Genomic DNA, 23,294 nt, shown 5'->3' on the forward strand with positions numbered 1-23,294 from the left:
CGGGGGGGTCCGGGGGGTCCCGGGGGTCCCGAGAGCCGGGGGGGGGCCGCGCTTGGAGCCGTACACGCGCGGGCACCCCCGCGGGCTGGGGCGCGCCCCCCCCAGCCGCGCACACGCGTGTGCGCCCCCTTACACGTGCGCACCCCGGGGCGCGCCGCCGAGCCACGGGCGCGGACCCGCGCGCGCAGCCACGGCCACGCGTCCCCCCCCCCTCCCCACGCCCCCCTCCCACGCCCCCGACCCCCGGTGGCCGCCGCCCGGCCCCGTCCCGTCCCGTCCCGTCCCGTCCCGGGGCGCTCCCCGCGCCGCCGCCGGCAGATGGCACAGCAGAGGCGGCCCCGGCCCCCGGCCCGCCCCGCACGGGGGTCCTGGGGGGGCTCCGGCATCCCGACCCCCGCCGAGCCGCCCGGAGCCCGGCGTGCGGGGCCCGGGAAGCCGTCCCCGAGCAGCCCGGCGGGCACCGGGCTGGGGAAGGGTCCGTGCCGGCCGGGCCCCCCGCGCCCCCCCCGCGCCCTGCCCGCCGCCCCCGGCCCGATCCCTGCTTGCCCCGCGGAAGGTGAACGAGCGGCTTCACGGATGGGCTGTGCCGGGGGGGGGGGACACGGCGGGGGGCGCACACAGGCCGGGGGGGCTGGGGCGGGGGTCCCGGGGGGCAGCTGGAGCTGGGCTGGGCTGAGCCGGGGAGGCCAAGCAGGGAGCATCCCACGGGAGGGCGCCCGGAGCCCCCTGCTCGCCCCGGTGCCCCCAGCCCCGTGCAGCGGGACCCGACCGCCCCACGGCTCTGACGTCCCACGGCCCCGGTCCGGGGGGGCTCTGCCCTCCCTGAGCCCCTCCGCACCGCCGTGGGGTGCAGCGCGGCAAAACCCCTCGGAGATCCCCCCCGGCAGCGCGGACACCGAGCCCCGGGCGGCACCGAGGGGGTGGCCAGGATCCCCCTTCCTCCCTGCCTCGCGCCCTCGCTGCACATTTGGCTTTTTCCTGTTTCAGGTTCGCCTGCAGAGCCGATGAGGAAATAAGGCGGCGTCACACGCGCCGTCCTGACAGTTGGCTCCAGCGAATGTGGCCGGCGGGGTAGCAGCGGGGCTGGCAGCGAGGCACCCCGAGGTGCCCCCCCCGGGCAGCGATGTTCTCCCGGAAGAAGCGCGAGCTGATGAAGACCCCCTCCATCTCCAAGAAGAGCCGGGCGGGGAGCCCCATCCCGCAGACCCTGCCGGTGAGCGCTGGGGGCCACGGGGACAGAGGGGTGGTACGGCCGGAGGGACACGAGGAGGAGGAGGAGGAGGGAGCTGAGGAAGGACCCGCTGGGCCTGGCTGGGGGGATTTTGCCCCAGATGAAGGGGATGGAGCAGTGGCCAAAGGGCCTGACGTGGGGAGGGTGGGCGAACGGGGCTGGGGTGCAGCGGCAGAAAGCTGGGGGGGCCCGGCGGTGGTGGCTGTGACCGTGGGTCTGTGTGGGCAGAGGGACCCCCGGACTGCCCGGGGGGCAGCAGCAGGAGCGGGGGAACGCGGGGCTTGGGCAGCGCCTCGGCCCTGCCATGTATTTATTTACTCAGCAGCAGCCCAAAGGCGCTGAGGGGGGGGCGAGAGGAAGCGCCTCGCCTCCACGGGGCAGCGGGGCGGCCGGGGTTCCTCCGCGCCCATGGCACTGCCCGCCCCGCGCCTGCGCTGCGCCCCAGCCCGCAGGACATGCCTCTCGGGGCCGGTGAGACGAGGCCACCGGGCCCCCGGAGCCCGCCCGCGGCTCCTTAGCGAGGGGGCCCCATCCCCGCACCCACCCCTGTCCCCACGCTGCCGCTCACCCCCCAGAGAGGGGCCTATGGGTGGGCGCAGCCTGCGGGCGCTGGGGCCGGCCGGACGCAGGGATGCTCGGCCGGGCGGCCGGGAAGCACAGCTACAGCCCCTACGCGGCCGGGCTCCGCAGGACGGGTAAAGGCAGCTCGCCCAAGGGCTCCCTGGACTCGCTGCCCCGCACGCCCGGCGTGCGGCTGACGGTACGGGGACGGCGGGGGGAGACCGGGCTCTCGGGGACGGGGGCACGGGGACGGGTCTGCAGCGGCCCCGCTGAGGGCAGAGCGCCCGGCGTGGCCGAGGTCTGCAGCAGCCTCGTGCTCCGGGGCCAGTCCCGGTAGGAAGGCGCCCGCCGCGTCCGCCCCGTCTGCACCAAACCCGGCTTCCGGGCCCCGAGAGGCAGCGCCCGTCTGGGGATGCTGGGACCCAGCGCACTCGTGTCACAGCCGGGGGGTTCTTGGGGGCTGGGGGGGCGAGGACAGCCGTGGGACCCCTCCCCAGGCAGTGAGGGCCCCTGGGGGTGGGGGGCTCCCGCTGTGCCCAGCCCCGGGGCGGACGGAGGGTGCTGGTGCCAGGTTCTCCCTCCCACAGTTTCACCCCCCAAAATGGGGGCTCCCTCTGACCGCCACATTTCGGCAACGTCAGTGGCCTCGGAGGTGGCACCTTCCCCTTCCCCATCCCCATCCCCGGCGGGACAAGGGACGTGCCAGACCTGGGGATGGGACGGGCTCAAAAAGAGGAAGGGATGCGTGGGGCCGGATCCTGCTGTCGTTTGGCTGCGTCAGGGCTCTCCCCGGGGACGGGGGCCTCCCGTGTTGTGGGTGCTGATGGGGACGGGGCAGCGTCACCCACACAGTCGTTGTGTGCCCCCGGGACAGGCCTGGAAACAACAAAACCAGGGCCCCGGGGGCCAGTGGGGGACAAGGGGCGAGGGGGGTGGGGGGGGTGGGGGGGGGGCCAAGCTGGCTGCTGGCTTCAGAGCCGATGGTTGCTGGTGGAACACCCGTACCCGGTGGTTAACCTGCAGGGAGCTGGGGGGGTTAAGGCAGTGCCAGCTCCGAGGCTGCCCGTGATGCTCATCCCGCCCCCCCCCAGGCCCATCAGCAGTGCCGGGGGCTCTCACAGGGCGGGGGGGTGCAGCCCGGCCCCTCCAGCCCTGCCAGCACCAGCCCCCCGGCCAGCACCCCGTCCCTCCGTGCTGGTGGGGCTGGGGGAGCTGCCCCGTCCCTCCCCAAGCTGGGGTCCCAGCCGTGTCCCCCCCCCCGGGGCTGACCATGGGCCGTGCTCCCGCAGGACCTGTCCCGGAAGGATTGCCTGGAGGCGCCCGGCTCCAGCCTGGGGGATCTGCCCCCCGCCAGCTCCAAGCTCAGCAGCAGCCCCAGCGCCGTGGGCACCCTTAAGCGCCCCACCAGCCTCAGCCGCCATGCCAGCGCCGCCGGCTTCCCCCTCACCGCCGGGGCCCCCCGGGCCATGCCCAAGGGCCACAAGACCCCCACATCCTACAGCCCCATGGAGGGCGGGGAGGGCCCCTTCATCGACGTGGAGGACATCTCCCAGCTGCTGACGGACGTGGCGCGCTTCGCGGATGCCCTGGAGAACCTGCGGGATGTGGTGCTGCGAGACGGTGGGTGCCGGGGGGGGGGCAGGCTGTGGGCAGCGAGGCTGGGGCACTGCAGACACCCCCCCCCACGCCACCTCCTGCACAGCCACACGGCTCTGCATCGCCCCATGGCACGGGGCTGCGGGGCACCAGGGATGAGGGATCCGGCGTGGGCAGGTCCAGGAGCACCCCAAGCTCAGGGGCAGGCCCAGATCCGTGGGTGGGGGTCTCTGCCCTGGCTGGGAGGGGGCCAGGACCCCGGGGGCCGCGCAGAGCCAGGCGGGCAGCCGGTGGCGGGTGGCTGCCGGGAGCTCGGAGCCAGGATAACGCGGCTTCCTGCCTGCGAGCTATTTTCATCCGCCCGCTTTCCTGTTTACACAGCAGCGGTGCCAGCTGCCTGCCAGGGCCCCCAGACCCCGCGGGGCACCGGGCACAGCCCCGGACCCCCGGCCCTGCCTCACTGGGGCAGCCGTCGGGATGGGGGCGATGCCCTGGGGCGGGCGCAGGGCCGGGTGGGATGCGGGGCCGGGGGCTGTGGGCGTCCTGGCTCCCAGGAGGCAAAGGAAGCGGCAGCGATCTGGTCTTCCCCGCAGCGAGGTGGGGCTGCCGGGGATCACATGGTGCCCTGTTTTCAGCGCTGTCTTCGCAAATATGTTGACGCATCCCCGTTTGTCATGGAAAACGTGGCACTGCCTCACCCCGGCGGCCGGATCCGCAGCTGGGCTGGCGTGGAAAGCGCCCGGGGCTCTGCGCAGCCCGGGGCTGGCAGGATGGCAGTGCAGGAACGACGCCTCCGGGTCCTGCAAAGATGTAGGCACTGCAGGGCAGGGAGGAGATGGCTCCGAGCTCACCTGCGGCCATCCCGTCACCGGTCCCCCTCGGGGTCAGCGGTCACCGCTGCCCCCACTTCGCTCCTGGCCGAGCTGTCCCACTGGCACAGCCGGGACGGTGCCGTCCCCAAGGCAGCACAGGGGGAGAGGCCGGGGCTGGTGCACGGGGACATCCTCAGCGGCATGGCGTGGGGAGGTGGCCGTGGTGTTGGGATGCAGCCGTGATTTGGAGAAGAAGCAGAGGAAACTCCTTCCTCAGCTGGTGCAGGGAGGGGAGGGTTTGCCCAGCTGGGCAGCGGGTGCCAGGCTGCCCTCCTCCAGTGCATCCTTAATGCGTCTTTATGGGATGCTCATCACCGCCTTAACTGGCTGTCCGCACCCTACCCCGAGCCCCTGGGGCTGGACCCTGCCTCCCCCAGCCCTGGGTGGGCGGCTGGAGCCCCCCCGAGGGGCTGCAGTCCTGGGGCCGGACCCCCGGGACGCGGCCAGCCCGGCTGGACACGGGGCAGGGCAGCAGGGCGGACCTGCTGCGTCCCTCCCGGCGGCCGGCGGGAAGGAAAGGGCGGAAATGAGGAGGAAATTCCCAAAACGCTTTCAAGGGAAAAATTCACTGCTGAGGAATAAATGCCTAAAAGGCAGGGCTGCCCCCGGCCCGGCCCTGACCTGGGCGGGGGGACGGGAGCGGGAGGCGGCGGTGCCCATCCTGGGGTCCCCGAAGGCAGGGGATGGGGTGCACGATGCTGGTGGCCCTGCCCGCAGCGTGGCTGGCAGGGGATGGGAGAGGGGCACCAGGGCTGGGGGGCAGCAGGGGGGGCAATGCTTCAACCCCACCCCCTCTCTTGCAGACCCCAAGGAGTCCCAGCGGCCGCAGGCCCACGAGTGCCTGGGTGAAGCCCTGCGTGTCCTGCGGCAGGTCATCAACAAGTACCCGCTGCTCAACACCCTGGAGACCCTGACGGCGGCGGGGACGCTCATCTCCAAAGTGAAGGGTGAGCCGAGGGGGCTGCGGGCCCCGTCCCCTTCCCTCCTGCCCTGTGCGGGCATGGGGGGGGCCTGGGGAGCCCATCTGGGGGCTGCCGCACGGATGGGGCAGAGGGCAAAGGCATCAACAGCCAGGAGCCAGCCCCACGCCTGGTCTGCGGCACCCTCCCGCCTGCCCCACAGCGGGGTCTGCTCCTGCCCCGTGCCCCCCACCCAGAGCAGGGCTGCCTGGTCTCGGTGTTTGTGTTCTGAGGGCGATGCAGTGCCAGAAATGAGAGCCCAGATCCCTGCCTGGGGGCTTCCAAGCACGGCCGTAGGAAACACGCTGAAACGCCCGGCTCCTGTCCTGCGCCGCCCCTCGCAGCACCCCCGGTTTGTGGGGGGGGGTCCGCGGAGCCCGGATCCCAGCTGGGGCAGAGCAGTTAGAGCCGCGGCGGGGAGGGGGGCGGCTGCGCTAACCGCAGGCAGAGCACAACACTCACAACACTTTGCGTCACCGCTGCGTTTCCTGGACACCGAGCGGTAACCACGAGGGGACAGGAAGCCTCGTCGCGGCTGGAAGGAGCTCTGCCGTGGGGCTGGCCCCACGTGGGGCCGCGGGGCCCCGAGGTGGAGCGGGGTCCGGCACCGAGGGCTGCGGGGATGGTGGCCGGGATGGGGCAGGTCGGGGTCCGGGTCCTCACCCAGCAGCGGAGGCACCACGAGCGTCCCTCGGCCCTGGCGCCTGCAGGGCACGGTCAGAGCTGGTGCTGCCGCCGGTTCCTCTTTCACCTGGGTGGGAGGAAGCCTCCGCACCTCGGGGCAGGGGGCTCTTGATCAGGCAACGCCGACGGCGAGGCAGGTTCATGGTCAGCAGCGCCTTTTTGGCAGCCCTGGGTGATGGAGTAAATAAAACACGAGCCAGGCGATGCTGGCAGGGAAGCCCAGCCCGAGAGCAGCGAGCGGTGGGGAAGCAGCAACACGGAGCGCTGTGCTGCACAACGTCCGTACCCTGTGGGGATGGCCCTGGCCCCCCGCTGCTCCCCCAGCCCTCCGCAGCTGGGGGCTGTGTGCTGAGCACCCCCACACACAGTGCATTTGCTGGGGCACGCTGGAGATTGATCCCCAAATCTCCAGGAGCAGCGAGCCCCAGACCCTGTGGGCAGGATGCCCCCAGTCCTCCCCCACCTGGGACTGGGACAGGCGCTGGTGGTGACGGTGACAGGGCTCCTGCCTTTCCCCCACGTCCAGGCTTCCATTACGAATCCAACAATGAGACGGACAAGCGGGAGTTCGAGAAGGCCGTGGAGACCATCGCAGTGTCCTTCAGCAGCACGTAAGGGCTTTTGGCCAGGGGTCCCACAGAGCAGGACCCCCCGGAGCCCACCGCCCCCTGCCAGAGCCCAGCCCTGGCCCCGTTCCCTCGCACACGCACGGCCCCCACGTGGCAGCTGGGGACCAGCGGGACCCTGCTGGGAGCACGGATGTACGGCGTGCGTGCACGGGCACCCGCTCCTGCTGCCACCCGCACCAGGGCCCAGGAGGGACCCCAAAGCCAGCTCCAGCCCCTGGCCCACCCTCTCCTCCTCCACCTGCACCTCCAAGACCACCGCAGCTCCCACTGCCTTGGTCCAACCTGTCCCCAGACACGAACGGGGTCGCTGCTCGTCCTTCCTGTTGCTGATCCCGGTTGTGTTCCTCTTCTCACAGCGTGTCCGAGTTCCTCATGGGGGAGGTGGACAGCAGCACCATCCTCTCCATCCCACCCAGCGACCAGAACCAGGTGAGTGCTGCTGCTCCCCGCGCGTGGGTCTCGCTGTGCCGGGGTCTCAGCCCCAGCTGGGGAAGGAGCACAGCCCCTGACCCGGGGATCCAGCTCGCCCCCGTGCATGCACGCAGCACCGGATTTCTCCAGGGATGTTCCCAGCAGCTCGTGGCTTTCCTGTAGGGCCGCAGGCTGCGCGCTGCAGACTTCAAGCAGTAGCAGAACAGCTCCAGCAGCTCGGGGTTGCTGCCTCCCCTCCATCCGCTGCCCCTCTGGCTACTGCCCTTCCTCTTATGTGATGATGAATTCCTTTTCTTTCCCAATTTCTCAAGTCTATGGAGAGCCTCTACACCGGGATCTCTGGAGGAGTCGTCATGCCTGCGGGCATGGAGAGCTATGACACAGGTGAGCGGGAGCGCGGTGGCAGGTTCGGGGTGGCAGGGCACCCTGCTGAGCAGAGAGGACTGGGCGTCCTCCCATCGCCACCGTGGTTCTCAGCCACACGCAGCCCCTCGGCTGCACCAAAGCAGTCAGAAGGGCGAGACGGACCCCGTGCTGGGTGAGGTGGACACCGTGCTGGGTGAGGTGGACACCGTGCTGGAGTCCGGCCGCACCCTACGCAGGGCTGGGGCTCGCGTTTCTGGCAGTGCTGCTCCTGGAGACGGTGCTGGCAGGGCGCAGGCTCGCTCCCCGCCTGCTCTAACCCCGCACAGCCGCTGCCACCAGCACGGCAGGAGCGCACAACCCAGCTGCTCTTCCTGGCAGCGAGCAGAACGTGAAAAACCTCATTACGGGCACGAAAACGGCTTTGAAGCACAACTGGGTGCTGGCAGCCCGGGTTGTCTCAGGAAGGCATTTCCTGGGCTGAGCAGCCTCTGAAGGCACAGCTGAGAAGCTGCTGCTGGTGGCCCCGGTGCCTGCAGGACAGCGGCACGTTTCGGTATGATGCCGGCACAGATAACGGCAGGCGCAGCAGGGAGGAGTTTGCACTGAAAGCTTGAGAAGGCTGAGGCAGGCAATGGGTCAGGAAACCTTGCAGGAGCGAGCGAGGCGGCTCTGCTCGGGTGCTGGGGTTTTCCCAGCTCTTCTGGTGGTCCTGGAAACTCGTGAGCAGCAGCAGCACAGTTCAGTGTCGCTCCCCTTTCCTCTCGTCCCCACGTCACAGTCCGTCCGGCTGCGGAAGAAGTGGACGTCATGCTGCAGCGCTGCGAGGGAGGCGTGGATGCTGCCCTCCAGTACGCCAAAAACATCTCCAAGTACATGAAGGACCTCATCGGGTACCTGGAGAAACGGACCACGCTGGGTGAGACGGGATGGGTGGCGGGTGGGATCGCCGCAGCGGGGCTCAGCGCCCCGGGGCAGCATCGGGACAGGTCCCTGACCTCTAAGGTCGCACACACGAGGCTGAGGGAGCCAGAGCTTCTGGACCTTGATCTGGAAATGGGTTTACACTGGGTAGTTGGTGGCTGCCTCCTGCTCCAAGAAGCTGGGGCGTGCAGTTTGCTCCAGGAGCTGCTGATGGCGTGGTGTGTGTGGTCAGGAACGAGCCACTTTTCCCCTTTGGGAAGGGGATCTGCCTACACCGCCGTGTCTGCAGGTGAACAGAGTCCGTGCAGATGCAGACTGATTGCTGGGGAAGGAGAGGGCTGCAGACACTGCGAGGACAAAAAGAACTTAATTCCTGAAGTCCTTGATTTATGTTTGAAAGGACCCCAATCAGCAGGGAAACCCTTGTGTTTCATCTCTTTTCACTTGCAACCTTTTCCTTCCAGAAATGGAGTTTGCCAAAGGGCTTCAGAAGATGGCAAACAGCTGCAAGCAAACCATCACGCAGGAGGTAAGTCCACGTTCAGGCCTCCCCCGGCCTCCCTCCAAGCAGTCTCTCGGCAGCCTGCACCACGCTCTCTCGGTCCAGCCCAGGGCTTTTTCCAGCAGCTGACAGCAAGCCGAGCCGCTCGCTATTCCTCCTCCAAACGCCGCACCAGGGGACGCGTCTCTTTGCTTCGCGCTGCGGTGATGAGGCTCAGGGCTGTGCATTTTCTCCTTTCTCAGACAAGCATGCCTTTCCTGTCCATCTACTTGCTGGCCCTGGAGCAGGATATGGAGTACGGGACGTCGGTTCTGCAGACTGTCAACACCCTGCAGCACCAGACCTTCCTCCAGGTGAGGGGATGAGGCGGCGCAGCTCTTAGCCAGTCGCCTGCTCCTCCCAGGGGTTAGGTACCAGGTCTAGGGGAAAGTCCCCAGGTTCAGCAAAACCCAAGGGCACCTCCTTGTTGTCCTCCACCTCTGTTGAGGCCTCTCTGCGACTGAGCAGCCCCTGTCTGCACAGACCAAGCCTCGCTGAGCTCCCGGGGACAGCCGCTCTCTGGGGCTGCCCGCCGGGGAGAGGCGATGTCCCGCTGTGCCCTGCCACAGCACAGGGTGGCTCTTGCTTAGGAACTGGACCTGGCACTTCCCAGGCTGCAGTTTTCCATCCACGACACAAACCCTCCCTGTAACCGAGCCCAGGGGTGCTATCGGGGACGATCAGCACCCCCGCAGGAGGCTGCCCCTTGCAAAGCCTCTAGCCAGGGGAAGCACAGCGAGCGTTTAGCTCAGCCAGCCGCGCCGTTTATTTCTCCCTCCTGATTCAGCCACTGACAGTGAGACGCCTCGAGCACGAGAAGCGGAGGAAGGAGATCAAGGAGCAGTGGCACCGGGCACAGCGGAAACTGGTGAGGAACGCAGGCGCGCAGCCCAGGCTAGGTTTGTGCTCCCCAGGTCCAAGGTATTCCCATGGGACGTGTCCGCGAGGATTTGGGACTCCTTACCTGTCCCGAGTGTGGCTGCTTTGTGCCAGGGAGCCTCTTCCCAGGCCTGGGGGATGCTGCAGGGGTTCCCAGGGGTCTCCCTGCAACGCAGGAGCTGGAGGAGACACTGCTGTGCTGCGCAGCCCCTCTGCTTGTACAGAGCAAGGGATGGAAGAGAGCTTTGGGCAGCCAGATCTCTGCCTGTTTCCCTATAGAGGCTCTTCCTTTATTATTAACCACTGCTTATAATCATAGCATCACAGCCTGGCTGGGCTGGAAGGAACATCAAAGATCCTCTAGTTCCACCCCCCAGTGTCTTAGGGCTGAAAGTCCTCTCCTTCCACGCGTCTTCCACAAGTGGAGCTCGTTGGTGTCGGTCACAAGCCCAGGCTGTGGCCACGCGCACGAATCTCTCTGGGCAGCTGGGAGAGGCTGTGGGAGGTAACCGGGAGGCAACGATCCGCTCGCAGAGCTCAGTCCTCACCCTGGGTCGCTCTTTCCTTGGCAGCAAGATGCAGAGGTCAACCTGCGCAAGGCCAAGCAGATATACATGCAGCGCAGCGAGGAGCACGACAAGGCCAAGTACATGGCAGCGAAAGCGGAGGAAGAGCAGCAGAGCACCACCAGCGGCATCACCACCAAAGCCCTGGACAAGAAGAGGCGGCTGGAAGAGGAGGCCAAGAACAAGGTAGGAACGTAACAGCTCCGGGTGGCGGCCGAGCGCCTTGCCAGGGGCATCTCGTGCCTTGCTGTCCTAGCACAGGAGCAGCCTGGAACAACGTGGGCTGCACCGAGCCCCCCGAGGAGCAGCTCTCCTTACCTACAAGCAGTTTCATCTCCTGCTCTCCCAACTCCCAGGCAGAAGAGGCGATGGCCACCTATCGGACCTGCATCGCAGATGCCAACACCCAGAAGCAGGAGCTGGAGGACACCAAGGTGAACTCCTTGCGGCAGATCCACGAGCTGATCAAGCAAAGCGACCAGGTCATCAAGCTGGTGAGTAGGGCAGGGGGCCGTATCCTGCCCAGTTCAGACGAGGTCCAGGAGGGCACGCAGCTCCCTCGTGCCCCGAAAAGCCACGGGTCAGGGCTGCAGACCCAGCACTGCTCCAGGCTAACCGGGGGCTCCTTGTCTCTCTCTCCCCTGTGTGTCACCTCACAAAGCTCACGCCTGGTTTTCTCTACGTTATTTTCAGGCCACAATCGCCTTCTACCAAATCATGCACATGCAGACAGCTCCGCTGCCCGTCTACTTCCAGACGCTGTGCGAGAGCAGCAAGCTCTACGACCCCGGGCAGCAATACGCCTCCCACGTCAAGCAGCTGCAGCGAGGAGACGAACCCGATATCCAATACGACTTTGAGCCTTACGTGTCACACAACGCCTGGTAGGCGGGCAGGGAGGGAAGCGTCACCCTTTTGAGATGTTCACGCGTCCCACTCCCTTGCATCCACTTGGACGTCCCCTTTTCTCCTTCCTCCCGACCACCAGGTCCCCCTTTATCCGGACGCGGAAAGGCAGCTTCAATGCCAACGACTTCTCCACGAGCAGCAGCCCCGACGGGGCCGGGCTGCCCAAGGACGGGGCCCCCTCGGAAGGGGGGGCAGGAGCCAAGGAGCAGCAGAGCGGGGCAGCAGCCGAGCGGAGAGGTGAGCCTGCGGCGGGGAGCCCCTGTGCCCCCTGTGCCCTTCCTCCTGCTCAGGGGCTTGGGGGGACTCCGAGGGCTGGCACCAGCGGGACAGGCTGGAAAGGGAAGCCTCGCAAGCTCCATTTCCTGAAGGACAAGGACACACGAGCAGATCCGTTTTGATCTGGGCTTTTTTCTGGTTCTTTTTCTTTTCTTTTGCTGTCTCCTGTCACCTGCTGGACTACGCTCCGTCTTCCCATCTCTTCTTTGCCTTGCTGAGGGTGCTCTGAGCCTCTTCACCAGCCTCTAAATAGGAAAATGAGCAGCTCCCATCAGCCATTTAAGCATCTCCCAGAGTCTAGGCTGTCCTCCTGTGGTACTCCTGAACGCAGGAAGCAATCTCAAACGGAATGTGTGTTTTCTTCTGCAGGTGGGAGGGGACACCAGGTCCATAAATCCTGGCCAACCTCCATTTCTGAAACCGACAGCAGTCTGGATTCAAACACGGGTAGGTACAGCACACAGTCCAGGGCACTCAGTCTTCACCCTTCTGATAGTGTAAAAACAGAGCATCAGAGTTAGGTGGCATCTGTTCCTCCCCCCTAGTTATTTTTTAAACCTGCCTTAAAATAAGACTGCACAGTAATCAACCACTGACCCCAGCTGCTATAGGATGGGATGTGGGACCCTGAGCCCCTGCCCTGCTGCATCCCTGCGTCCTCCCCCCTGCAAGGCGCCGGGAGGGGACACGCTGCCCCTGCTGGCCCCGGGTTCCTCGTTTTCCCTTGAGACCTACCCAGGAGCACAAGGCACAGCGCTTCTCGCCATGGGACTCAGCTACACGCTAAGAGTGCACTCAGACGAGAAGCAGCTTTGCCAGCGGTCTCATTGGCTTGGGGGTTTTGTTTTGGCAGGTGAATTCAGCCATAAACTCCAGCGGTTGTCTTCCAACGGCACCATGTCCTCCAGCGAAGAGCTGGAGGAGAAGGACGAGAACGCCACCTCCTTTGAGCAGAGTAGGTGACAGAGTGGGAGGTGAATCGGTGCTGGGCACGTGGCTCCGCACCCACACACCATAACAGTGCCGACTGCAGGTTGATTTTCCCAAAATTCGGTAGTTCTGGAGGTAAACTGAGCACTTGCTGGGAGGAGAGGTAAAATGATGGTAACCCCATGAGGAAGATGGTAGCATTTCCTTTACCAAGGGATGAGCTCTGCTCAAAGCAGCAGAACAGGAGCTGGGACCTCAGCGCGGGTTGTTTGTAACGTTGCTAAAGGACGCGTGCAGCCGGGGGGTGAGGGCCCCACGACAGCGACCCTCCTGCTCCAGCCGTGCTGAACCTCGCCTCCCCAGGAGCCAGGACGTGGACGTGTTCCTCCTGTTCTGCTTGTAGGCATCAACGGGATCACCCCCGAGATGACTGCTCCGACAGGACCCTTCCGAAACGTTGGCTTATCCAAGGCTGCCCAGACCCACCGGCTGAGGAAGCTCCGGACCCCTTCCAAGTGTCGGGAGTGCAACAGCTACGTTTACTTCCAGGGAGCAGAATGTGAGGAGGTAAAGCTGGGAGAAGTGGGAAGAGAACGCAGGGGGTGGGACGGGTGGAGGACACGTCCCAGGAGCCGGGTGACCTCGGCTGGACTTGCAGTCCTGTGACTCGGTCTGTCCTCAGACATGAGCCACGCGTCCCGCAGCAGGCGTGTGGGGTAACTTTTCACGCGGGTGTCGACAGATCTGCTTCAAACCCAGCCCGGAGCTCAGACACGCAGACGGTCAGAGCTGTGGGGGTAACCACAGGCAGCAGGTCCAAGTTCCGTGGAAGTGGAGCCACCAGCTTGAACTTTGGGGCAGGATTACCCTAACGCTGCTCCCCCCTGTGCCCAGGAAGGCAATTCCCTGCTGCTCTTCCTCAGTGCTAGGACTGGTTTGTGCTGTTGGGGTCGGCCCCGCTGAGGCAGCCCCGCGGTGTCTCCAAGGAAGGCATTTCTCCTGCCTGCAGCCTGCTCAGCCCCTGGCTGCCTCTGGCTTTCGGCAGCTCCTTTCCACTCCCTGCCGCTGTCCCAGCTCCGAGCATTTCCCTCTGTTTTCCAGTGCTACCTGGCCTGCCACAAGAAGTGCCTGGAAACCTTGGCTATCCAGTGCGGGCACAAGAAGCTCCAAGGGAAGCTGCAGCTCTTTGGGCAAGACTTCATGAAGGCTTCTCAGAGCAGCTCAGACGGCATCCCCTTCATCATCAAGAAGTGCATTTCCGAGATTGAGAAGCGGGCGCTGAAAACCAAGGTGACTCACCCCTCTTCCCTCTCCTTCAGCTACGTTGGCTCAGCTGCCTCCTCTCGAAGTGAACTTCTCTCTTGGTACGAAGACTTGAGGCTCAGATGTTCCAGGTTACCAGCAGGCAGGAGGCCGGAAAGTCCCGTTATAAACCTGGCCCTGGTACTAAAAACTCTGCCCTGGGAACCCGCTTCTCGTGCCTCCCTCTCCTATGGAAGGGGAACACCAGTAAGGTCTGGGCTGGGACAGGCTCTCCCGGACCTCCTGAGAGGGATTTCCAACCCCAAAAGGACAGGATAGGAGCACGGAGCTTGCTGTCTCATGCAAAGTTGAAGAGAAACATCCCTCCTCCTCACTTCAGCTCCACTTTTGTCTTTGACAGGGCATCTACCGCGTGAACGGTGTAAAGACCCGTGTGGAGAAGCTTTGCCAGGCGTTTGAGAATGGGAAGGAGCTGGTGGAGCTGTCCCAGGCCTCCCCTCACGACATCAGCAACGTCTTGAAGCTCTACCTGAGGCAGGTGAGGTGCCCGCAGGAACTGACTCTCCAAAACCAAGCCTGGCTCCGCTGGGTCAGGGTGATCCTGCCACAAACTGGGCTTAGTAACTGCCCGCTGTGTGACGGTGCGGGGGCGAGAGGCCCCTCCTGGCTGGGAAGGGGTCGGGACGGAGATGTGTACACATGTGGAGTGGGGAGGAGAAGGCTGCCCCCGAACAGCGCTCCCGCTGCCTCTCCTCTGAGCGCCAGGCTCCTGCCCCCAGCCGAGCCGCAAGCCATCAGTGCGCGGCTCCTCGTGGTGCAGCGAGATGCCTGCCCACAGAAATACACACACAGAAGTACAAAACCCTCCCACCCCCGTGCAATTGGGGAACCAGGCAGGCAAAAGGGAAGTGACCCAGCAAAGGTCACTCCGCACGGCAGGGCCGGGGCCGAGCTCACTTCTCCCCAGCGGCTCTGCCCGCAGCCAGCCCCGGGCTCTGCCCTCCCGACATCGGCAGTACGCAAAGCTCGGCGCAAACTGCGAGAGCCACATCCTCAAAGGGGCCACCACAAGGCAGGAGGGGAGGAAGCAGCTTCTCTCTTGCTGCAGCCTCGCCACTTAACGCTCCGTGCTGCGCTTCCGGAGGGCTGGCGGCACGGTGCCAGAGCTCGGCTGCCCCCGCGCCAGCACCAGCGCCCGGCGCCGTGCTCAGCTCAAGGCTTGTCCCTGGGTTCCCTGCCCAGAGGCAGGGAGAGACAGGCTCTGAATTGCCTCTGCGGTTTCTCCGGAGAAGAGAAAGCAGAGTGCAAAGAGAGGAAGAAATGAGCACTGAACCACAATCCCATCTCTCGGTACATTGCGGAGAAATCCACCTAAGTCGCTCTGTAAGGGTGCTGAGCTGGAGGGAAGCTGCTCTGTGGCGAAGGCAATCCATCCCCGGCAGACATCTGTTTAAGCCACCCTGAAAACATCACCAGTGCTGCAAAACCACCAACTGGTTAACGTGCTGCCTTGGGTGCTTTATGCAGAGTACAAAGCAAGAGGTTCCACCTAACCACAGCCCCGCCTGTGCTGCAGGCTATGCTGATCGCATCTCGCCTTCTCCTCCCGGGGAACAATTCATTCCGGCCTCTCTAACAACCTCTTATCTATTGGGAAACTGCTCTGCCCTCCCCGAGCCAGGGCTTTTCGAGAGGGGGGAAAAAAGAGAAATCCTGCACCTGGAGGCAGAGGCTCTCAGGGCCCGTCTCCCTCTGTTGTTGCAGCTGCCGGAGCCCATCATGCCCTTCCGCATGTACAACGAGCTGATGGGCCTGGCCAAGGAGAGCCTGCAGGGCAGCAGCGAGGCCAAAGGCAGGAGCGGGAAGGGGGGGCCCGAGCTGGTGGACAGAGGAGCCGACACGGACAAGGTGGTGGTGACCCTGGTGCTGAAGCTGAAGGAGCTGCTGAAGGAGCTTCCCTGGGAGAACATGGCCACGCTCCAGTACCTCCTGCAGCACCTGAGGAGGTGAGAAGGGCCGGGCCAGGGCCGGGCGCCCCCCTTTTATCCCCAGGGTGGGAAGGGGCAGGGAAAGGAAGGCGCAGCCACCCTGCAGGACATGCCATGCTTGCTCTCATGAGCTCCTCTCCCTCCTCCCAGGATCGTGGAGGTGGAACAGGACAACAAGATGACCTCGAGCAACCTGGGCATCGTCTTTGGGCCAACACTGATGCGCCCGAGGCCCACGGACGCCACCATTTCCTTGTCCTCGCTGGTTGACTATCCCCACCAAGCCCGCATCATCGAGGCGCTCATCATCTTCTATTCGACCATCTTCGAGAACAAGGAGGCCCCGCTGCTGGCCGACGCCAGCAAATACGCCGCAGACACCAAGGAGGAGACAGCCAGCAGCCCCAGCCCGGTACGAGTCCCAGGGGAAGGGAGCACGCGTGGGGGGGCCAATGGAGGCAGCCTGCTTGTGCTCACAACCCGACAGCTTTCTGAGGACTTGCCCACACAGGGAAGGAGACCTGAATACCTTCCTGGCACCTTCCCGTGAGAAGGTTTTGCTGCTGCTTAGCTTGCTCCCTTTTGGAAGCTGTGCCTTTGCAGTTCAAAGCAGCCGCTAAGCTTTTAACTCACCAGCATAAATCACAGCAGCTTCTCCCTGTAGGCAGGCATAAAGTGATAGCAGCTGAGGAGGGGAGGGAGGACAGAGCTGAAGATTGGGGAAGCGAAGATCACCCAGCCTCACACACATGGCCCCCAAAACCCAGCAGGATATGAGGGGAAGGAAAGGGAGCCCAGGCGAGCGCCCGTCTCGTGGCTGGGGAGGAAGCTTCCCCCTGCCCGGCTCCAGACCACGCTCCTGCAGCCCTGCCACCAGGCGGGCACAACGCTGCTCGTGCTCTGCCATGTGTCAGTGACCTTCCCCATCCCTGCTGGGCCACCCCAGGGTGCAGGGCTGGCCAACACAGTTGGCTCTCTGATGAAACTTACCGTGCTTCGTCACTTCCCTGCGTGCATCCCCACGCCGCTTGTGATTTTCTGTCCCAAAAGAACCGTCTCAGTCAGGCAGGGAGGGGGAGGACGGAGCCTACCTGCCTTTACACAAGGACAAGAAGTTATTTTGGTGAGATCTCTGGAAGGAGGGAATTCTCCTCCTTGTGCCCTAACTGCTGTCCCTCCCCCCAGGACGATGCAGGCTCGCAGCCCGCAGCGCCGCACAGCTCCGTGCCCTGCCTAGCGCTGCCTTTGGAGAAGGAGAGTTTGGATTACAGCACGGACTCGTTCGGAGGTAAGTGAAGGGCACTTGGTGGCTCCTCCCCAGGGGGGCACGGGTCTCTGGGGAGGGTCTGAAGGGCTCCAGGGGACTTTGCCCTCCCAGGATGCCAGCTCCATGCTCGAGCACAGCCGGAAGCCTCCACCTGATGGCTACAGCCCCCTCTCATTGCCAGTAGCTGTTGACATGGCCCTCGGCCACGGGGTCCTTCACCCGCACATTTTGTTCACTGAATTCACCTTAGCAAAGGGGCCAAGGACAGAGGGAGGACCAGAAGGTAACCACGCCATCCACTCAAGTGGATCCCAAATGAAAAAATTCCACCCAGAATGCCCAAATCCACCTTCACAGGAGGGCAGAGCCCAGTTCCACCAGTAGCACCGAGCCTGTCCCCTGCCCCAAACGCTGTGGGTTTGCTGGGCCCCGGTGCCGGGGGGGTGACACGCGGCTCCCTGCGTCCCTCAGGGTCCGGCGACCGCTCTGTTGACTCCGACTCGGAGCTGGAGGACAACGGGGAGCCTCCAGCGGGCAGCGGCCCCAGAACGCAGCTAACGAAGCAGGAAAGCGAGACGAGCACAGACGAGGCTCAGTTCTGCGATGACGCGAGCGAGGGACAGCGCAGCCGGACCTGCAGCACGGGGCAGTCGGACACGGAGGGCTCGGCACCGCGCTGCCGCAGCCCCCCGGGAGAGGAGCAGAGCGACCTCGAGGAGTACCCTGAGAGCAGCCTCGAGCCTGCCCAGGCGGACTGCGACACAACCTCGACGCCTGCCGCTGCCCCGGCCGTCGGCTGCCAGGCCCCGGCCCAGCCGTGAGCGGTGGCCCCGGCCCGCCTGAGCTCCTAGCAGGGAAACGCGGGCACCGGGGAGGGCACGGGGCGAAGGCCCGCAGCCACCCTGGGTCAGCCCGCAGCACACGAAGCTGTGGGGCAGAGGGGTGGGAGGGAGAGCACGCGGCCACGGGCCTGCTCGGGAGGGTTTGGTGTGCCAGCTGCAGGCGAGTCCCTGCCGCCTCCTGACTGAAGCTTTCACACAAACCCCGAGCCCCCCCCCGGCTCCCAGCAGGGAAAATCCGTCCGCTTCGCCTCAGCTGCTGGGAGCCACGGGGCAGAGCCCCTGCCGGGTCCGGCCTCTGTTCATGACGCACGTTTCTTCGAACGGAGCTGAAGCGCGGGGACCTTTCGCTTCTTTCAGACCGGGGAGAAACCCCGGCCTTCGCCGTGCCACTCCACAGGCTTTAAGTTTTGCCGCCGGTCCTTAATCCTACAGCTCTTCTGCGGAAATAGAGACGCAAGGCTCCAGCTGAGCTCATCCTCCCTGCTGGCAGCGGCTCAGGAGGAAAAGAGGCTGCTGGCAGGAGATGCAGGACAGAGCTCCCCGAGGAGCTGGGGGAGAAGGGCTCCACGGCCCCAAGTGCTGCGGGTGCAGCAGCAAGGCCTGAAGCCGGCAGCCGGACCAGACGCCTCCCGGCACTGCTTGCAGTCGGGATAACACCACCAAGGAGCGCGGGGCTCCACGGAGGCTGCTGAAAGCCCCCTGTGGCACCCACACAGAGCAGGCATCAGGGCCGCGCTGCTCGCTGAGGCTGGGCAGGGTACAGGCGTTGTTTACAACCGGCTGTACCGGGCGTCCGCAGCCCAGCTACGCATTTACTGCCTCAGCACTTCCACGCAACGCAGGACTGAAATAGCAGCGTGCCCTTCCTGGCTCTGCTGGCAAGGTTTGCAGTGCTGCTTGTATTTATGGGCATTCTTCTACTTTGCAGGAGCCGTGCAAAGAGCAACCCCCAGGCTGAGCAAGCTCAGGGGACTGGCTTTCCCAGCTGCACACTGTGTGATCTCAGGGTTTTTTTCTGGTAGACATTTGGTCTCCAAAACCTCAGCTGTGGCAGCAACAAAAAGCTGCTGCAGGTCACCAAGGGGCAGACGCTTCCCCACAGGATTGCCATCGCCTGAACCAACTTATAGCCCCTGCCAGTATATGAGGCTTTTTTTTTTTTTTTTTTAAAAGATAACCCTTCAACATGAATCTGCTACCTCTGCTGGCAACAGAACTTAAGAGGGTTGAACAAGACCAGCCAAAGTTTTTTTTTTTAAAAAGCTATGAGACTTTTCTGCACTGAAGCCTAGAAAAACAAGTAGATTTTAAGCTTAGAAAGAGCCGAAAGCTGCTTCCTTCTCCTGCCCTGCTTGTACCTGGACCTGGACTGTGCTCCTGCCGTCACTGCCAAGTGCCCCCAGACCCTTGCCCTGGGAGGGCCCGAGATCAGCAGAGCTCAAGAGCTCCCTGCCAGGCACAGATGCACAGGGGCTGGCACACACGAGACAACTCTCAGTCCACGGTTCCTAAGAAATTGCACAAATCCAAAGCAGTTCTCTAATAATCAGCCAGACCCTTCCTCCGTGAAATGCTGAGCACCAACTCATCTCTTGTGCTGCCTACTCACCTGTCAGGCCTCGCTTCTGCAGGTTCGCGTGGATGTTCTCGAGACAGGACAGCGAGGGGGAAGGCAGACAGATTTCCAGCCAAGGAAGCCAAGCGGGAGCGGTGTCCCAGCTGAAGATACACTGAACGGTGTTTGGAAGGGTTATGCACACCTCATTACTGTAGAATTGGGCGATCGAACAGACATTTGATCCCTTAAGAGGATCAGTCTCCAACACAGTAGAAAGAGCCTGGGCTTTCCAATTGCCAGAGCTCTCCTAGACTAATTGGAAAAGCATCTCAGCACAGTAGGGAAAAGGTACACAAAACCAAAGTTAAATTTTACAGCTAAAAGGTTTGTAACTGAGCCAAAGAAGAGCTTAGAGCTATTTGTGAGACGATCTGCTGCATAGCTCTTCAACAAGACAGCTGGATTTTTCCAGCAGGTCATTTTCATGGTAGCAAGGGAAATTTCTTGCTATCAGAACTGCTACCACGGGCGGTACCACGTGTGTGTGCGAGGATGGATGACGGGTGAGTGCGAGTGAGGGAAGGGACAAAAGCTATGCTTGAGCTTCACAAGGTAACAGGCACCCTTCTGTTTGTACATAAGTTCAGCGTGAAAAGAGAAGTGTTGAAAAGTGTTTGTTGTGACGTGCCTGTACTGCTGTATGAAACTACCTTTTGTGTTTTGCTGTGTTCAGGTTGACCTGCTTCCAGAAAGAATAAAATTCATGTGTTCCAAACCGTGTCTGTCCTGGAGATCAAAGTCTTCCAGGATCGTATGCCCATGGCTGCAGGGGCCTAAGCACTGTAATGAAGTACTAAGAGTAGTTCCAGCAAGTAAAATGAAATTTAAACACCCTCAGGAGACCTGGAACAAATTAAAAATTAAAGTAATTGGGGTAGGGATAAGCAACTCTCCTTTGCAATATTTGAATACCACAGTCTCAAGACAGAGGTCAGAGGCTAGAACAGATCACAACAAGGTAAGTCTGAACCGCCGTGTCAGAACTGCACGTGACAGCCAGATGGATCAGAGCTCTGCAGGATGAGCTCCTGGCTCAGCCGCGAGGAGCTCAGGGTTCTAGCAGCAATATATTCCAAACAGAATGAAAATTACAGGAACTTGTAAAGGCCGTAAGGCTTTGATACTGGAAAAGACAAAGAAACACAGTAATAGTGAAGAGCAGTAAGAGTACAAACCTTTATTAAAAATAAGATCCTATAAAACATAATAGGAAAGCAAAGGCCTTTTTCCACTCACTTCCTCCCTGCACACTTCAGTTGCTTCAAGTTACTTTCCATGGCATGAGTCCTTTATGAAGGATGAGGAGTTACAGCAAAATCTACGCTAGAAAACAAGGATCTGGGCCAAGAAAAACAACTGCATCTGTGAGAAGGCAGACACTTCAGAGCATTTGTAAGTTGCCAGGGGTGGGGAGATCAGAGCTGTCACAGGACCCTTCCGCACCTGGAAGAAAGAGAATTTGGGATGTTGATCAGCTCACACCACACCGAGCAGACCACTCAAGGCCGAGTGCTCCACCTTACCTCGAGAGCTCCGCATCACTGCACCAGCCTGTAGGTGATGTAGCGGCCCGCGGTCTCACTGGGTCTTATGATCTTCACTACCTGGAAGGCCGGCAGAAGGAACTCGTGAGGGAGGGAAGCTGGTGGCAACTTTCCCCTGCCTGACACACGCGCGTGCACTCACACCCAGAAGGGACACAAAGCCACAGCACTCGGCAGCCCCAGGGACAGCCGGTGCTGAGCTCCCTCCCTGCAGCTGGGGCGCAGCAGACAGGGGGTGGCAGAGTTTGGGGTTGGTGTCACAGCTGCTGGCTGTTGGCAGCTGGTTCCACAGGCAGCCAGGACTGTCCCCAGCGCTATCTGCTGGCCAGAAGCCTGCTTGGCTTACACATCCCAAACGAACCCATAACAGCTTTTATATTTGAATGAGACCCTTCTTGTCTCTAGAGTTCTGAAGTACCGTGCTACCACGGCCCCCTGCCCTGCCCATAGGGCACTGCAGCCTGTTACCACTCTCTTTCTTACCTGACCTCGCTTTATCCCGAAGTACCGGGCCACAGGATCCCCAGCCTGTATCCTTGGGAGCTGGTTCTCCCTCAGCTTACTGCACAGAGTCAAGGAGAAGCTCCACCAGCACAACAAGCACGTGGCCCAGGTGCCCCTTTGTTCTGAGGCCAGGCACAGCTACCAGAAGAAAGCAATAAACTGTCACAGGCAGATGTTTTCATTTGCGGCCCAAAGCAAGCATGCATCACACCCAGACAGGAAGGGAAGGAACAAAGGATACTATCTGGCCAGCAGCTCGGTTACTTCTTCTTTTGTCATGACGACATGCTCTGGGACCAACTGTAAACAACAGAAGAGAGAGAGATTGCAAGACCAGAAATTCTGAGACAGCAGTTGTCTCCTCACAGTGGCGGGACAAGCAATGTGCAGGGAAGGAAGAGAACTACAGAGCCCGGCCTTCCAACCAAGGGGAGGTCTCTCAGAGCAGCCTGAGCCGCAGCTCAGCATGAGACCGACCGTCCCACTCGTGCTCTGCTGCCCAGCACCGCTCACCTCGTGTTCCGTGATGTTGATCAAAAGCTCCTGCTGCAGGAACTGCTCCAGGATGTACTTGGGAGCCATATCCACGAGGGACTGAGGAGGAAGAAACAAGTCAGGCCGCACACTGCTCTAGGACAACCCCACCTGTGTTTGGACCAGCCAGCTGCGAGCGTGATATCGCTGTCCTTGTGCTCACACGGGTATGGTTACACATACAGAGAGCAAACGGAGCTCTTGGTATCTCCGTTTCTCTCCCCAGCCCCTCGACTACTCATGGTCTGCCATTTATTCTGCAGCCAGAACCCGCTGTTCTGTTTAAACACCCCAAGAGCCTGCATTAAGGTACGACGGCCTTCTGTGAAAGATTTTCTCTGGGTGAAAATTCGAGGTTTCTGTCAACCTAAAGCAATGCTGAGAAACAGAAACAAAGCACCCCCGGCTCGCGACAGCCGAGCCGCCAGGAGCGCCGCCTCGGTACCTGCTTGGCCGAGGGCGTCATGCCCTGCTGCACCACGATCAGCGCCCTTGTGATGTTCTCCTCCTGCATGCGCTGGCAGTACATCTTGATCGTCTTGATGCCGACCTTGGGCTCCTCTGCGGACGAGACGGACCCGGGGGCTACAAACCCAGCCCCGGGGCTACGAACCCGGCCCCCCCCTCCCCCCGGCCCGGCGGCGCACCGGGGAAGAAGACGAACATCTGGTCCGTGGGGTCGTCGTTGTGCGCCACCAGCACCGTGAGGTCGGTGCGGCGCGGGCGGCCCTCGCTGGGCTTGTCGCCGAACTGCGCCTTGAACTCCTCCAGCGTCTGGTCCAGCTCGTCCTGCGTCACCAGGTAGCCGCGGTCGTGGCACAGCTGCGGGAGCGGCGGCGGGGTGAGGCGGGGGGACACGACACAACACGACCCGGCCCCGAGGCCCCGAGGCCCCGAGGCCCCGAGGCCCCGAGGCCCCGAGGCCCCGAGGCCCCCAGGCCCCGAGGCCCCCAGGCCCCGAGGCCCCGAGGCCCCCAGGCCCCGAGGCCCCCAGGCCCCGAGGCCCCCAGGCCCCGAGGCCCCCAGGCCCCGAGGCCCCCAGGCCCCGAGGCCCCCAGGCCCCGAGGCCCCCAGGCCCCCAGGCCCCGAGGCCCCCAGGCCCCGAGGCCCCCAGGCCCCGAGGCCCCCAGGCCCCGAGGCCCCGAGGCCCCGAGGCCCCCAGGCCCCGAGGCCCCCAGGCCCCGAGGCCCCGAGGCCCCGAGGCCCCGAGGCCCCACCTGCATGATGGTTTTGCGGATCTTCCACAGCCGGTACGTCTCCTCCTCGTCGTCCATGCTGCCGCCGAGGCCCCCGGGCTGCCCCCGGCGACAGGCGGGGCTGCCCCGCAGCGGGGGCCTCAGCTGCGGGGAGAGGGGGGTGCTGGGAGTTGTAGTCCGCCCGCT

General features: G+C 63.4%; 2 protein-coding genes across 4 annotated transcripts; one reads left to right on the forward strand and one right to left on the reverse strand.

Moving 5' to 3' along the window:
- The first annotated feature begins 411 nt into the window (after window positions 1–411).
- Window positions 412–20,047, forward strand: ARHGAP45 (Rho GTPase activating protein 45). 3 transcript variants are annotated; one of them, XM_083811027.1, is made up of 24 exons: window positions 412–556; window positions 988–1,213; window positions 3,082–3,412; window positions 5,064–5,207; window positions 6,430–6,514; window positions 6,889–6,961; window positions 7,276–7,348; window positions 8,109–8,246; window positions 8,716–8,780; window positions 8,996–9,106; window positions 9,580–9,660; window positions 10,244–10,423; window positions 10,594–10,731; window positions 10,931–11,121; window positions 11,226–11,383; window positions 11,792–11,869; window positions 12,276–12,377; window positions 12,756–12,919; window positions 13,454–13,642; window positions 14,016–14,153; window positions 15,380–15,621; window positions 15,754–16,015; window positions 16,789–16,891; window positions 17,342–20,047. In XM_083811027.1, the coding sequence occupies exons 2-24, from the start codon at window positions 1,124–1,126 to the stop codon at window positions 17,689–17,691; spliced, it is 3,486 nt and encodes a 1,161-aa protein (XP_083667153.1). In that variant the 5' UTR covers window positions 412–556; window positions 988–1,123; the 3' UTR covers window positions 17,692–20,047. The 3 variants fall into 3 exon arrangements, with proteins under 3 accessions (XP_083667153.1, XP_083667152.1, XP_083667151.1); XM_083811026.1 differs by lacking the exon at window positions 412–556 and having other exon boundaries at window positions 617–1,213; XM_083811025.1 differs by lacking the exons at window positions 412–556; window positions 988–1,213 and adding an exon at window positions 1,422–1,991.
- A 432-nt stretch (window positions 20,048–20,479) lies between these two features.
- Window positions 20,480–23,252, reverse strand: POLR2E (RNA polymerase II, I and III subunit E). The gene is made up of 8 exons (XM_083811030.1): window positions 23,130–23,252; window positions 22,560–22,734; window positions 22,358–22,473; window positions 21,892–21,972; window positions 21,620–21,678; window positions 21,358–21,436; window positions 20,854–20,934; window positions 20,480–20,773 (listed from the first exon to the last, which is right to left on the reverse strand). The coding sequence occupies exons 1-7, from the start codon at window positions 23,184–23,186 to the stop codon at window positions 20,869–20,871; spliced, it is 633 nt and encodes a 210-aa protein (XP_083667156.1). The 5' UTR covers window positions 23,187–23,252; the 3' UTR covers window positions 20,480–20,773; window positions 20,854–20,868.
- Window positions 23,253–23,294: the final 42 nt, after the last annotated feature.

This window comes from Anser anser (genome assembly GCF_964211835.1).
Source record: "Anser anser genome assembly, chromosome: 25".
Classification (NCBI taxonomy): Eukaryota; Metazoa; Chordata; class Aves; order Anseriformes; family Anatidae; genus Anser; species Anser anser.

Excerpts from the sequence above, each read along its gene's own strand:
- ARHGAP45 (XM_083811025.1), top strand. The coding sequence starts at position 1,863 with ATGCTCGGCCGGGCGGCCGGGAAGCACAGCTACAGCCCCTACGCGGCC. Across the intron at positions 9,661-10,243 it reads ACCGGGCACAGCGGAAACTG|CAAGATGCAGAGGTCAACCT; the intron begins GTGAGGAACGCA and ends TTTCCTTGGCAG. Across the intron at positions 14,154-15,379 it reads TGAAGCTCTACCTGAGGCAG|CTGCCGGAGCCCATCATGCC; the intron begins GTGAGGTGCCCG and ends CTGTTGTTGCAG.
- POLR2E (XM_083811030.1), bottom strand. The coding sequence starts at position 23,186 with ATGGACGACGAGGAGGAGACGTACCGGCTGTGGAAGATCCGCAAAACC. Across the intron at positions 21,437-21,619 it reads ACCGAGCTGCTGGCCAGATA|TAAGCTGAGGGAGAACCAGC; the intron begins GTATCCTTTGTT and ends GACTCTGTGCAG. Across the intron at positions 20,935-21,357 it reads TCGGGATAAAGCGAGGTCAG|GTAGTGAAGATCATAAGACC; the intron begins GTAAGAAAGAGA and ends CCGGCCTTCCAG.